Here is a 13,636-nt window from a genome sequence, read left to right on the forward strand (position 1 = left end):
AACACCACAAAGATTTTTAATAGTTGCTTTACAGATTTATCTTGAAAATATTGACTATGGGGTTCAGTAGGGGGGACAAGACTCTCTCTGCTGTTTTGTGCAGATTGATCATGAAATATAAAGAGGAAGCACAGTCCACATCCATCCTGCTTCCAGCCCCATGAAACAGCAGCCATATGCAAATAAATCATTCAGGGCCAATTTACCTTTTTAAGAACCCAATTAACCCCACCATTGCACTGCCCATATAATAATATGGTTGTCATATTATTGGGCAAGAATGAGGTTTGCAATTTTGTTTGAAAGTGCAGAAAATGGCAGCAATAAAGGGGTGTGTTATGTCTTGAGAATGTCTTTTGACCTTTGGGGGGAGCATCCTGGGAAGATAGTATCCCATCTTCCTCCCACTTGCAAGTTCTTTAGGATCCACCCCCTTCTGTGAATTATCAATAAGCCCCCGCCAAATTCCACTGGACTTCAGTTCCATGGAAGCCAGATCCATGGACCCTCCTTTGCCAGCCTACCTTCAGCCTCATCAGCATACCCTGTTCTTTGGTGCTGCTGGTACTGTTGGAGCTGCTGGTGAATCAAGTGGCCTGATAATTCCAGAGTAGCCCTTCCTCCCGCTGAGAGTCAGAAATCCTACTAATGCCTTATTTAGTCTGCTCATGGTGCTTTTGAATGTCTAGTTGGCAGGCCACCAACCTTTAGATTAGATTAGATTAGATTACATTACAGTGTGGAAACAGGCCCTTCGGCCCAACAAGTCCATACCGACCCGCCGAAGCGAAACCCACCCATACCCCTACATTTACCCCTTACCTAACACTATGGGCAATTTAGCATGGCCAATTCACCTGACCCTGCACATCTTTGGACTGTGGGAGGAAACCGGAGCACCCGGAGGAAACCCACGCAGACACGGGGAGAACGTGCAAACTCTACACAGTCAGTCGCCTGAGGCGGGAATTGAACCCGGGTCTCTGGCGCTGTGAGGCAGCAGTGCTAACCACTGTGCCACCGTGCCGCCCACACCGTGCCGCTTTCTTGCAGCAATTGAGACATCCACACTCTTACCCCATGCCCATAATTTTTTACCATTTGATTTGGTCTAGAAACATTGAATGGATCAAGAAAGAAACTATTTACAGTTTTCTTCATTGACTGAGAATGGACATTGGCTCATTAAAGACAATAATGTTGAGGCAGGATGGTTCAAAGCAGGAAGTGATACAATAAAGCCTTCATTGGATATGTCCAATCAAATCTGGTAGCATTGGTTCCACCATGCAGATGAATGGAAGTGGTCTAAAGGACTCCTAGGAGAATTTTTAAAGTTTTAAATTTAAACACTAGCATATATAAATATTTAAAATCAAATCAAATAGTTCTAAGTTCAGACAACAAAGAAATCTGGTCATCAACATTTTCATTGACTGAACTTAGACAAATCTCTGGTGAAAGGTTGGATATTTTATGTTCCATTTGTGGATGGGGGGGTAAAAGGGATTGTGCTGATAGTGGCCACATTCTACAAACTTGCGGTCATCACAAATTCGACCTGTGTCCTAATTCGCACCAAGTCCTATTCACACCTGTATTCATTGATGTATAGTGGCTCCCTGTTAAGCAGCACCTTAATTTTAAATTCTTGTTGTTATTGTCAAATAGCTCAAGGGTATTGCCCCTCCCTTCCTCCATCTGCATTCTCTTCCAACCCCACAAACATCTCAGATATCTGCACTTCCCTTATTCTGGTCTCATGTGTGTTGAGATTGTTTTCATGACCTCTCTTCCCTTGCTTGAGACCCACTTTAAGATCGACTTCTGTCATCGTCACTAATATCTTATCCTATCACTTGGGGTCAAAATTTGTTTGATGATCCTGCGATGCATTTTGGGATGCTTTACAACATTATGTGTGTTATATAAATGCAAATTGTTGTTGTTCAATGGCAATTATGCTGCAGATTTTTCTCAAGGACAATTAGGTGTGGATAATAAATGCAGGACCTTGCCAGCAAAGATCACATTCTACAAATGAATGGGGAGAAAAAAAGGTGGTGACATGGGCATATGGTAGTTGGCAGAGTCATGGAAAAGCATTCAAGGGACACTAATTAAATGATGGAAGTTACATTTATAATGATCAGAAGCCTCTGCTGTCCTGAGGTAGACTGCAGTTTTCTGAGAGCCCCATGTTACTACTTTGGAGAACTCTAAAGATCACAAGACACTCTTTGAATAAAAGCAGGGTGTCCCCTGGTGATAGTTTGTTTCCAAATCAATGCATTTGACCTTTGATTAACCTTTGAAATGGCCTAGCCAGCCACTTGATTACATCAAAATCCCTCAGTAGCATAAAAGGAAGGCGCACCGTCACTTTTCAGGGCAATGAAGCGTGGTTGACAAATACTGTTCTTGCCTGCAATGCCCGTACCCTCAGTGATTTTATGTGTTTTAAAAATACCGAAACCACTTAAAAAAGCAGGGCATTACTCTTTCCTCTGCCGCAGCTGATAAAATTAGTGTTGCATATTTTGACCTTGTACGAAAAAGGGATAAATATCTGAAGACATTGTCAGAGCTATGCATTTGGTGCATGTGTGGGATTGGGAGACAATAATGGGTAGCATTTTGAAAGAGCTGGCACAGACTTGATGGGTGGAATAGGCGAGAGTGAGGACTGCAAATGCTGGAGATCGGAGAGAAGATTAGAGTAGTGCTGGAAAAGCACAGCAGGTCAGGCAGCATCTGAGAAGCAGGAAAATCGACGTTTCGGGCAGGAGCCCTTCATCTCATTCCTGAAGAAGGGCTTCTGCCCGAAATGTCGATTTTCCTGCTCCTTGGATGCTGCCTGACCTGCTGTGCTTTTCCAGCACCACTCTAATCTTGATTGGTGGAATGTTCATCTCTCCTCTAAGATTCTATCCAAGAGAGTTAATTAACCAAGACAGCATTTCCGATCAGAATGAAAGTAATATGAAATAAAAAATACTGTTATGGACATGAAAGCATAAATATGCCATTCAAACTGTCATGGGATACCTATGATATTGATGGGCTGAATGGTCTCCTCCTGTGCCATTATGATTCTGTGACTACGTAAAATATGTAATTTTTCACTGAATAATAATAATAATCTTTGGTTGCAGACACAATTCCATAAGAAGACAGTTAAATCTTTCCAATCCAGACTTTGACATCCAACAGTACCAAAGGCAGGAAAAGCCAATGGACATTGGACGGATTAAACCTGAGTTATACAAACAGAGGTCAGTGGACACTGATGATGGACGGAGGAACAATCGTACATGTGGCAAACTTAACTTTGTGCTGAAGTACGACTGCGACTTGGAGCAGCTGATTGTCAAAATCCACAAGGCTGTCAACTTGCCTGCCAAGGACTTCTCGGGAACATCCGATCCTTACGTGAAGATATACTTGCTGCCAGACCGTAAAACCAAACACCAGACTAAAGTCCACCGCAAAACTCTCAACCCTGTCTTCGATGAAGCCTTCCTCTTTTCTGTGCCCTACAACGAGCTGGCCAATCGGAAGCTTCACTTCAGTGTCTACGACTTTGACAGGTTTTCCCGCCATGACGTGATTGGCCAAGTGGCTGTTGACAATTTCCTCGACTTGTCTGAGTTTCCTCGAGAGACCATGCTGTGGAGGGATATTCTACATGTCACTTCGGTAAGTGTAACCAAACTCCTGAATTTGGCGTTAAAAGTCTAGAGCCGATTACCTAAGTTATGCATCTTTCAAACATATATTTAAACAAGTGCATTGCTTCAAGGATGTGGAGATCAATGGCATGACTATCTTTAAGACCATATTTTTGCATTGATAGACAATCTCAACATTATGGCAATAATGCCAGAAGTGTTCCAAAAATCATAAGCACCATCATTGTACACTGTACATCCCAGTTTTGTGGGAAAGAGGATGGGGTTAAAGCATGCAGTTAGCCATATAAATCTTCAGCTACCTGCACAAAAAGTTGGATTTTAGTAGACTTCGAGTGTGACCCCAAAGTGAACAGACTGGAACTGTTAAAGAGCACATCTGGACTTTACTGATTTATTTGAATAGTCAATGTAACCTTTTCAAGATACAGGTTAGTTCTTTGGATCTAGTCCCCAGATACATTTGGGAGACGAAAGGCACCCTTTGCAGCAGGTCAGGTGCCATCTGGGATCATTGAAAATAGTCACAAATGTGCATAAAAAGTGCATAATCTCAATTCTATCAAGTGCATTGGAACTTACAAAAGACCAGTCAAAATTAACCGTCGGATACCTGTCAAGTGCATAAAGAGAATTTGTCAAAGGACTTGTCATTGGGCATAATAAAGGGAATTGTCAAGAGAACCTGTTAAAGGGAGTTGTCAAGAAGACAAGGGGACTTGTCAAAAGGCACTGTCAGAAGTGATAAGAAAATGGAGCTGTCTATCTGTCAACACATTTAAATGTCCTGTCCTTTAAATCTTTGTTTGTAATGTTAAAGAAAGAGATTGCTTGCTATTTTAAACTATTGACATAACCTGGAGATTAGTTGATTAGGACTGCATGGCTGATTTCAGAATCACCCAGGAGGGTGGCTGCTATTTCACAGGGATTGTGCACTTAGTCATAGAGTCGTACAACACAGAAACACACCCTCTGAACCAGCTTGTCCATGCTGAACAGATTTCCCAAAATACCATTGTCCCATTTGCCTGTGTTTGGGCCATATCCCTCTATATCTTGCCTATTCACATACCTGACCAAATCCAGAGCTCAGCAATTAATGCTGAAGCTCCTCTGGGATTATTCTTCAATACCAAAATGAACCTTTCAAAACTAACAAATGAAATGTTGGCTCTTATTTAGTTGAATGAATGTAAAAGTGAGATTTTATTATTCATCACTTTATCAATGTTGTGAAGACAACAGACACAAGTCTTCTCCAAACACGCTTATACAATAGACAATTAAGCCAATTATTTGCCATGAGAGAGAGGCTCTGTATTATGGAAAATCTGCTGGAAATGGATTGAAATCTCAAGTCCTGGCTCCAAAATGACACTTCCCATTTTCACATGAGACAGATTGGAGGAAAGGTGGCTCTTATAGATTTAAGTTTTACAGATGGGCATTTAAATTATGTGATACCTCCAATGAAGTGAGGTTTTGGCATCACTGTAGCATAGAAGCCAAATATACAGTTTGGACCTGCTAAGAGCATGTCTGAACTTTGTGAGTTTATTTGAATATTTGGGGTACCCCCTTGGAAAGGCAAGATATCATGAAACACTTTGGGATGTGTGGGGTGCAGTGGTAAGGATCATGTTTTTGAGATGTCTGATATCCATAAAAGGGGTCAGATATAATTTGGGATTGTTCAACAGTAGAGAAGATTTTGCCCAAAAACTCTGTAAAGCTAGAATGAAAATTAGCAATTGCAATATTAATTAATGTTAGAGAAAATTATCTTTATCTCAGCTCTAGATGGGGCCTGGGCTTTGCCCAATGCAGGGTTTGGATGAGTCGACATGGTAGTTGTAACAGCAAAGGCTGCTGAGTGGTGGAATAGGCTTTATGGTCATCGCTAGACACATCATTGCACATTAACAGAAGTACGACAAAATGGACCATGGGCATGGGTGAAGGTGCAAAAGCTAGCATGAGTAAATGAAGACCTTGGGGTTACAGTTGGCATACAGTGTCTGAGTGGCTTTGTGGGTTGGGTGGAGTACCACTGGCTGTCATTGCCATTGGTTGGCATCATTGGGAATGTGTGCAGGCATAGGCAAATGATGATGGGTGAGAACTGATGGATGTTTCCTGTTTTATTTTTAATTTTTTTGAAGTTTGGATGCAGTGTTGGAACCCTGAGGCTAGCCTTTGATTCAGCCCACCTTTGCAGCTGGAAACATCCTCAGTTCTTCCAAAGTGTCCTACTTCAACTTCCAATAAAGCTCAATCCCACAGACTGAAAAGCTGACATCCAGGCAGCCATTTTCAAAGGCCAGGTTCATGGACCCGGGGAAGGCTTTCATTTCTGCACACTCCACCCGGGAGCAAACATCCAGGCCCAGGTCCCTAACTTCCCTTGGGATGCATATAGTCTGAAGCTTGGGTGCATTTCAATGCATGAATAACCACAGCTTTATTTGAGGAAATTCAATTTTCCTTCATACTCCATTTTCCTCCAGCCTTTGTTGTGGGTCAGGAATACATATCCCTTCTGAGGTCGGGCTCACCATTTTAAATGGTGTGTAAAAATCACATTTCCTCCTGCACACTATTTTCATCTGGTGGTGTGTGGTTTTGGAGTAAAGTAACGTCTAAGAATTTGTGAAGAAAATGAAAACAATGCTGAAGAATCTGGAACATTTTGTAAGGTGAGTGTAAACTGTTTCCATACTTTCAAATTCGCATTGAGATGCTATATTACAATATAGATGTATTTCATGCAGTGATTTATGGGCTTGACTTTTGAAGATATATTGGCCCTCGTTACATAACTTTTCAATGGAGAAACTGCCATGCAGCAGTGAAAAATGGAAGAAAATGTCTTGCCAACCTGTATCATCATGTTTTGAACTGTAATTTAAATGATGTGACAGGTATAGCTGATGAGAAGAAATCTGCTGTTGATACTTGGAAGAAAAAGAACCATCTACCTCCATCCATTGATTGACATTTTACTTTGAAATTGAAATAGGCACCTTGTATTTTTTTCCACTCAGACAGTTCTCCATTGTTTGGACAGCTATGGCCATTCTGAATACTTGGTTGGGTTTTAGTATGAATTGGATTCACCACTATGGGTGTTTCATTCAGTTGAAAATGAATGAAGTTTGTACCGTTGATTTAGTTTTTGGTTTGTTGAAATAAGCCATTAGGATTAAGTATACTATAAGCTATTTTTATGTAACTGAATGTGTTTTTTTTTTCAATATCCATAATAATGTGCTTGTGGAGGCTATTGTTAGATGATTAAAGGTTTACATTTCTTCCTAAGGCATCTGAAATATTTTCCATTCATACTGCATTGATCTCAGGCTTGTCCCAGTGGGACTATATCAGTAGGATACATGGGTGAATGGAGGTGGGTATGAGGTGGCAGAGTGGACCGGGGTGGGGGAGGTGGTGAAGTAGGTTATGAGATGTGAGGTATTGGGGGCCTTTAAACAATATCGGGATAATTATTGTTATTGCCAAGTGCAAGATGGACCTTCTCACCAGCAGACATTTACAACCACATTTCCTGCTGCTATGATTCATAGCTGACAAGGTGCACCATGAAGCTACGGCCAAATTGAGCAATCTTACTGAATTTTTTGAGAAGGTAATGAAAAAATTATGGAATGGTAATGTTAGTGGATGCAATTTACTTATATTTTCAAAAATATTCAAAGACTACTCATTATTGGCTAATTAACAAGATCAGAGAGAGCAGAGTCAAGAGATAAGTGACAGAATTGGTTGCTGGTTAACTTCAAGTTTGTAGGCAGAAAGTGGGAGTATGAGTTGAGTTAGCACATGGGCCATTGCAGGGCATATGGATGAATAGGAGGTCATAAGTCGGCACTAAGTTTGAATGGGGCTATAGGGTAGTTATTCAGAGTGGCACAATGTGAAATGTGTTGTTGGACAAGAATCATAACTATGCCCACTGTTGTTCACAATTTATATAAATAATTTGGGCTTTGAAATAAAAAAACAGAATTTCTAAATTTGCATATGGCCTTAAATCGAATGGTAATGAACAGTTAATATTGAGGAGTGCTGTGCCAATTTACGGGACAATATTAATAGACTAAAAATGGGAAATGATTGATTTGTAAAGTTCAACATAGATAAATGTGAGATGGCACATTTTGTTAGGAAATAAAGGAAGACTTGCTTTATTTGCAAGGCACCATAAGACCATAAGACATAGGAGTGGAAGTGAGGCCATTTGGCCCATCGAGCCCACTCCAGCATTCAATCATGGCTGATGGACATTTCAATGTCACTTACCCACACTCTCCCCATATCATTTAATTTCTTGCAAGATTAAGAATTTATCAATCTCTGCCTTGAAGACACTTAATGTCGCAGCCTCCATTGCGCTCCATGGTAATGAATTCCACAGGCCCACCACTGTCTGGCTGAAGAAATGTTTCCTCATTTCCATTCTAAATTTATCCCCTCTAATTCTAAGGCTGTACCCATGGGTCCTAGTCTCCCAGCCTAAAGGAATCAAATTCCCAGGAAATTCCCAAATTCTACCCTTTCTCAGCCATGCATTATCTTGTAAGTTTCTATTAGATCTACCCTCAACCTTCTAAACTCCACTGAATACAATCCCAGGATCCTCTGCCGTTCATCGTGTGTTAGACCTACCATTCCAGAGATCATTCGTGTGAATCTCCGCTGGACATACTCCAGTGCCAGTATGTCCTACCTGAGGTGTGGGCCCAAAATCGGACACAGTATTCTAAATGGGGCCTAACCAGAGCTTTATAAAGTCTCAGAAACATATCGCTGCTTTTACATTCCAACCCTCTTGAAATAAATAACAACATTACATTTGCTTTCTTAACCATGGATGCAAGCTGCAAGTCAACCTTTAGAGAATCCTGGACTAACACTCACAGATCCCTTTGTACTTTGGCCTTATGAATTTTCTCACTGTTTACAAAATAGTCCATGCCTATATTCTTTTTTCCAAAGTGCGAGACCTCACATTTGCTCGCATTGAATTTCATCAGGCATTTCTTGGACCACTCTCCTAAACTGTCTAAATCTGCAGCCTCCCCTCCTCCTCAGAACTACCTGCCTGTCCACCTAACTCCATATCATCGGCGAACTTCGCCAGAATGCCCCTAGTCCCTTCACCCAGATCATTAATATATAAAGTGAACAGCTGCGGCCACAACACTTAACTCTGTGGGACACCACTTGTCATTAGCTGCCATTCCAAAAAAGAACCTTTTATTCCAACTCTCTGCCTTCTGTCAGACCGCCAATCCTCAATCCATGCCAGTAGTTCACCTTGAACACCATGGGCCCTCACTTTACTCAGCAGCCTCCTGTGAGGCACCTTATCAAAGGCCTTTTGGAAGTCTAGGTAGATAATATCCACTGGGTTTCCCTGGTCTAACCTACTTGTTACCTCTTCAAAGAATTCTAACAGGTTTGTCAGGCATAACCTCCCTTTACTAAATCCATGCTGACTTGTTCTAATCTGACCCTGCACTTTCAAGAATTTAGAAATCTCATCCTTAATAATAGATTCTAGAATTCTACCTACAACCGAGGTTAGGCTAATCGGCCTATAATTTTCCATCTTTTGTCTTGATCCTTTCTTGAACAAGGGGATGACAACAGCAATTTTCCAATCATCTGGGACTTTCCTTGACTTCAGTGATTTTTGAAAGATTACAACCAATGCCTCCACTATTTCTTCAGCCATCTCCCTCAGAAATCTAGGATGTAAGGTACAAGTCTAGGTAGGTAGAAGAACGAAGGGGTTTGGGAGTACAAATACACCAACCAATAAAAGATTCCCCACAGGTTAGCAGGATCATAAAGAAAAGCAAATGATCTGATTTCATTTTGAGAGGTTTAGAATTTTAAGGGAGTCTTAGTTTTGGTAATTACCAAATTTTCCTATTTCCCTTGCTTTACAAATTCATAATTGTAGTTTCTCTAAAGCAGGCTATCAAAACAGTACAGTCTAATTACTATAGAATAAAGCCCCAACCATCTTCACCTGAGCACCTCAGAACACATGGTCAGTGCCAGTCTCAGAAGCAACAACCACATCCTGAGAATGGATAAAAGAGAAAGCTGGAATCTAACCAGTATGACAATTTGGTTCATTGAGGCTCTGTACAACTGCATCATGCACCTGTACTACATTCTTTCTGAGAACTGTTAACCCACTTAAAAATAAACAGCACTTAAAAATAGAATTTTGAGCTTTCGTCTGTTAGCTTGATGTCAGATGTCAGTGTTGAAGCATTTGAAACTGGAACTAAGATCCCATCAGTACAAGCCTGACCCATTTTGTAGACTCTTCCTTTTTATCCCTTGGTTTATGTAGCCCAATTACTAGCACTCAACCACCGCTTGTGTGCAGAATCTGCAGAATGCTTGTGAAGTTGCAATTGTGAAAGATTGTTGCCTTCAAAAAAGCATACTATTAAATCAATGAGCTTTCATGGAAATGATGCATTTCCTGTGAGGCTGGTTCAGTATCTGTATCTGAAAAGCTATTTAGCTTGCATATCAGTTTCCATCCTGAAATGGTGTACCTAAACTGAATGCAATTTTATGACTGGTTAGGGTGGTAGTTCTGCTACCTTTTGAGCAGAATATAATGATTTCAAACCCTACACCAAAACTTGAATATTTAATTCAGTCTGATTCTGCAGCCACAAGACCAAGGGCTGCATTGTCAGAGGGGTTGGTATTGGCTGAGACATTGACATTGATGCCTTCCTGTTACAGGTGAATACTGAAAATGCAGCCAGAAGGACTTAATATTTCAGACTGCATTAACACTGGCAACTTCACTTTAAAAGCAATTAATTGATTGTGGCATTGCTTACAGAAATCAGCAGCAGTCACCTCTAAGTAAGCAGATCAAACTTTGACAATATTGTATGTTACAGTCTAGACTGACACTCCCAGTGCAGTTTACAATGAGTGCTGCACCATCAAAGACACCATCTTTCAGACAAAATGTTAAACCAAGACCTCATCTGCCTTCTCAGATGGGTGGAAAATACTCCATTGCACTATTTTGAACATCACAGAGATCTCGCCTATTGTCCAGAATCCCAATATTTATTCTTCAATCAACATCAATAAAAAAGCTGATTTATCTAAAACTGCACCTCTTTCACCTCCTCCCACCCTGCCTCCTTTAAAAACGCCATCCCTTATTCCCAATTCCTCCACCTCCACCACATCTATTCCCAGGGGGACCAATTCCACCATAAAACATCCCAGATGCCCTCCTTCTTCCAAGACTGCAATTTCCCCTCCCACATGGTCATCGATGCCCTCCAGCGCATCTCCTCCATTTCCTGCACCATTGCCCTTGAACCTCACCCTCCCAATACAACAAGGACAGAACTCCCCCCCCCCCCATCCCCCCCATCCTCACCTTCCACCCTACCAACCTCTGCATACATCTCATCATCCTCCGCCACTTCCACCACCTACAAACAGACCCCACCACTAGGAATATATTTCCCTCCCCATCACTATCAGCATTTCGGAGAGACCATTCCCTCCGCAACTCCCTTGTCAGATTCACACCCCCACTCCCGGCACCTTCCCTTGCCACTGCAAGAAGTACAAAACCTGCACCCACACCTCCGTCCAAGGCCCCAAATGATCCTTCCACATCCGACAGAAATTTACCTATATTTCCACAGATGTCATCTACTCTATCCATTGCACGCGTTGTGGTTTCCTCTAATTTGTGGGTCATTTCAGACAACATCTCTGGGACACCCGCAACAACCAACCCTACCGCCCTGTAGCTGAACACTTCAGCTCCCCCTCCCACTCTGTCAAGGACATGCAGGTCCCTGGCCTCCTCCGTCGCCAAATCCTAACCACCCGATGCTTGGAGGAATAACATTCATCTTTCGCCTTGGGACCCTGCAACCACACAAGATTAATGTGGATTTCACCAGTTTCCTCATTTCCCCTCCCCCACCTTATTCCAGTCCCACTCCTCTAACTCAGCTCTGCCCTCTTGACCTGTCCATCTTCCTTCCCATCTATCCGCTCCATCCTCCTCTTTGACATATCACTTACTCCCCCACTTTCATCTGCCTATAACATTCCCAGCTACCTTCCCCTTAGGCTCACCCCATCCCATTTATCTCTCAGCCTCCTTGTGCAACTAGCCTCACTCCTGATGAAGAGCTTAAGCTCAAAATTTCGATTTTCCTGCTCCTGGAATGCTGCCTGACCTGCTGTGCTTTTCCAGCACCACATTCTCAACCCTTTCGCATTGTGGACAGGATTATATATTATTAAAAAACTGACTTACTATAAAGTGCTTTAGTCCATAAAGATGCTATGTAAATGTAAGTCTGGTTGCCTTGCTGTCGCATCCCTGCATCATTTAGAATATTTGCTTTTCAATATCATTGACAATGTGATAAGAGATCTTTGATTCTTACATTAAATTGCTTCCTAGTATTACTTTAATTTTGAAACCAGAAAAACATTTGAAATCTGTTTTTCACTCCATTAATATTGCTGGTCCTGCCAGATTTTTCACTCCGTGGCTTCAGGGAGAATAAAGACAAATCCAGCTGCGAGCTCATCACACCTGCCTCTGCAAAAGCATCTTCCTTTTAAAAATGGGGTCAGCTTGCCTTAAGGAGCAGCTGCAGCATTCTGAGCTACACACTGTTCAGTACACCATCAGCTCTGAACAGCTTTTTTGTTCTGTCTTGCTGTACTCTCCTACTCTACAATCCCCTGAGATCTGTTCTATTCCAATTCTGGCCTGTCTTGCAACCCAATTTCCATATGGCTTCAGCTGCCTTGACCCTCAGCTCTCAAATATCCTTCCTAAACCTCCTTACCTCTCTTCTTCTGCATCCTGCTGTAGGTCACACCTTAAAACCGACCTGTTGACCAAGCGGTGGTCATCTAATCTAACATCTTGTTATGTTAAAAATCACGCAACACCAGGTTATAGACCATCAGGTATTTTTTGGAGGCACTCCAAATAAACCTGTTGGACTATAACCTGGCATTGTGTGATTTTTAATTTTGTCCACCTCAGCCCAACTGCACCTCCAAATCATCTTTGTATGTGACTTCCTTTCAAAAGTTGTTTGACAATTGCTCCTGGACAGTGCCTTACAATGTTTTACTACAGTAAAAGTGCCTTAAAAATGCAAGTTCTTGCTGAGGTGTATTTCCAATGGTTTTTGTTTTGCATTAAGAGCAGGGTATTTTCTTAATGTTATATAATAGACATCACTGCTGTAGATTGTCAGAAAACAAATACTTATTTATTTAGTGACCATCTTTGATGTGTCACTGAACTTTGTGAGCCTCCTCACACTTTTCTTCATCTATTTGAGTCAGTTCTATGAGCTTTGGAGCTGCTGGAAATACTGATGGATGCCTTATTCCCACTCCTGCAGTTCTCCATACCCCTGTGTTCTGAAGGATACTCTTGGAAAGCCAGGATGACCTGAGGGCATTGAGCATGCCTGGGGTCTACAAGCTGTGGAAATCAGGATTGGGAATTATGACTATAGCGAAGTAATTATGAAAATTGTGTCCCAGTGTTCCCACTGCATCACTTGGTGAAAGTTTGGAAGGTTAAAGAGAAGTAGAAACATTTGCATTTCTGTAGCATCTTCCACAAACACAAAGCATTTTATGGCCAATTAAACACTTTTAGAGTAATGTAGGAAAATCAGCAGTATATTTGTGCACAGCAATCAAATAATCAATCACAGGATCATGGTAATGTTACAGTACAGAGGGAAGCCTTTCAACCAGGATCTCTCAATAACCATCTCACATTCTCCTGCCATCGCTCATAGCCCGCACATCCTTCCCTTTTAAATTGCTATCCAATTTCCTTTCGGATTTTTTAATTAGAC

General features: G+C 41.6%; 1 protein-coding gene across 2 annotated transcripts in view; it reads left to right on the forward strand.

The window, feature by feature from the left end:
* Positions 1-13,636, forward strand: part of syt9b (synaptotagmin IXb) — a 106,406-nt gene that overhangs the window by 35,762 nt on the left and 57,008 nt on the right. For both annotated transcript variants that reach the window (XR_015760020.1, XM_043705606.2), the window contains exon 3: positions 3,156-3,699. Coding sequence is in view for 1 of the 2 variants with exons in the window: in XM_043705606.2 (XP_043561541.1) it covers positions 3,156-3,699 (544 nt within the window). In the remaining variant the exon portion in view is untranslated. The remainder of the gene's footprint in view (positions 1-3,155; positions 3,700-13,636) is intronic.

This window comes from Chiloscyllium plagiosum, unplaced genomic scaffold, assembly GCF_037043375.1.
Source record: "Chiloscyllium plagiosum isolate Xiang-an unplaced genomic scaffold, Cpla_swu_hap1 HiC_scaffold_18, whole genome shotgun sequence".
In the NCBI taxonomy this organism is placed as follows: Eukaryota; Metazoa; Chordata; class Chondrichthyes; order Orectolobiformes; family Hemiscylliidae; genus Chiloscyllium; species Chiloscyllium plagiosum.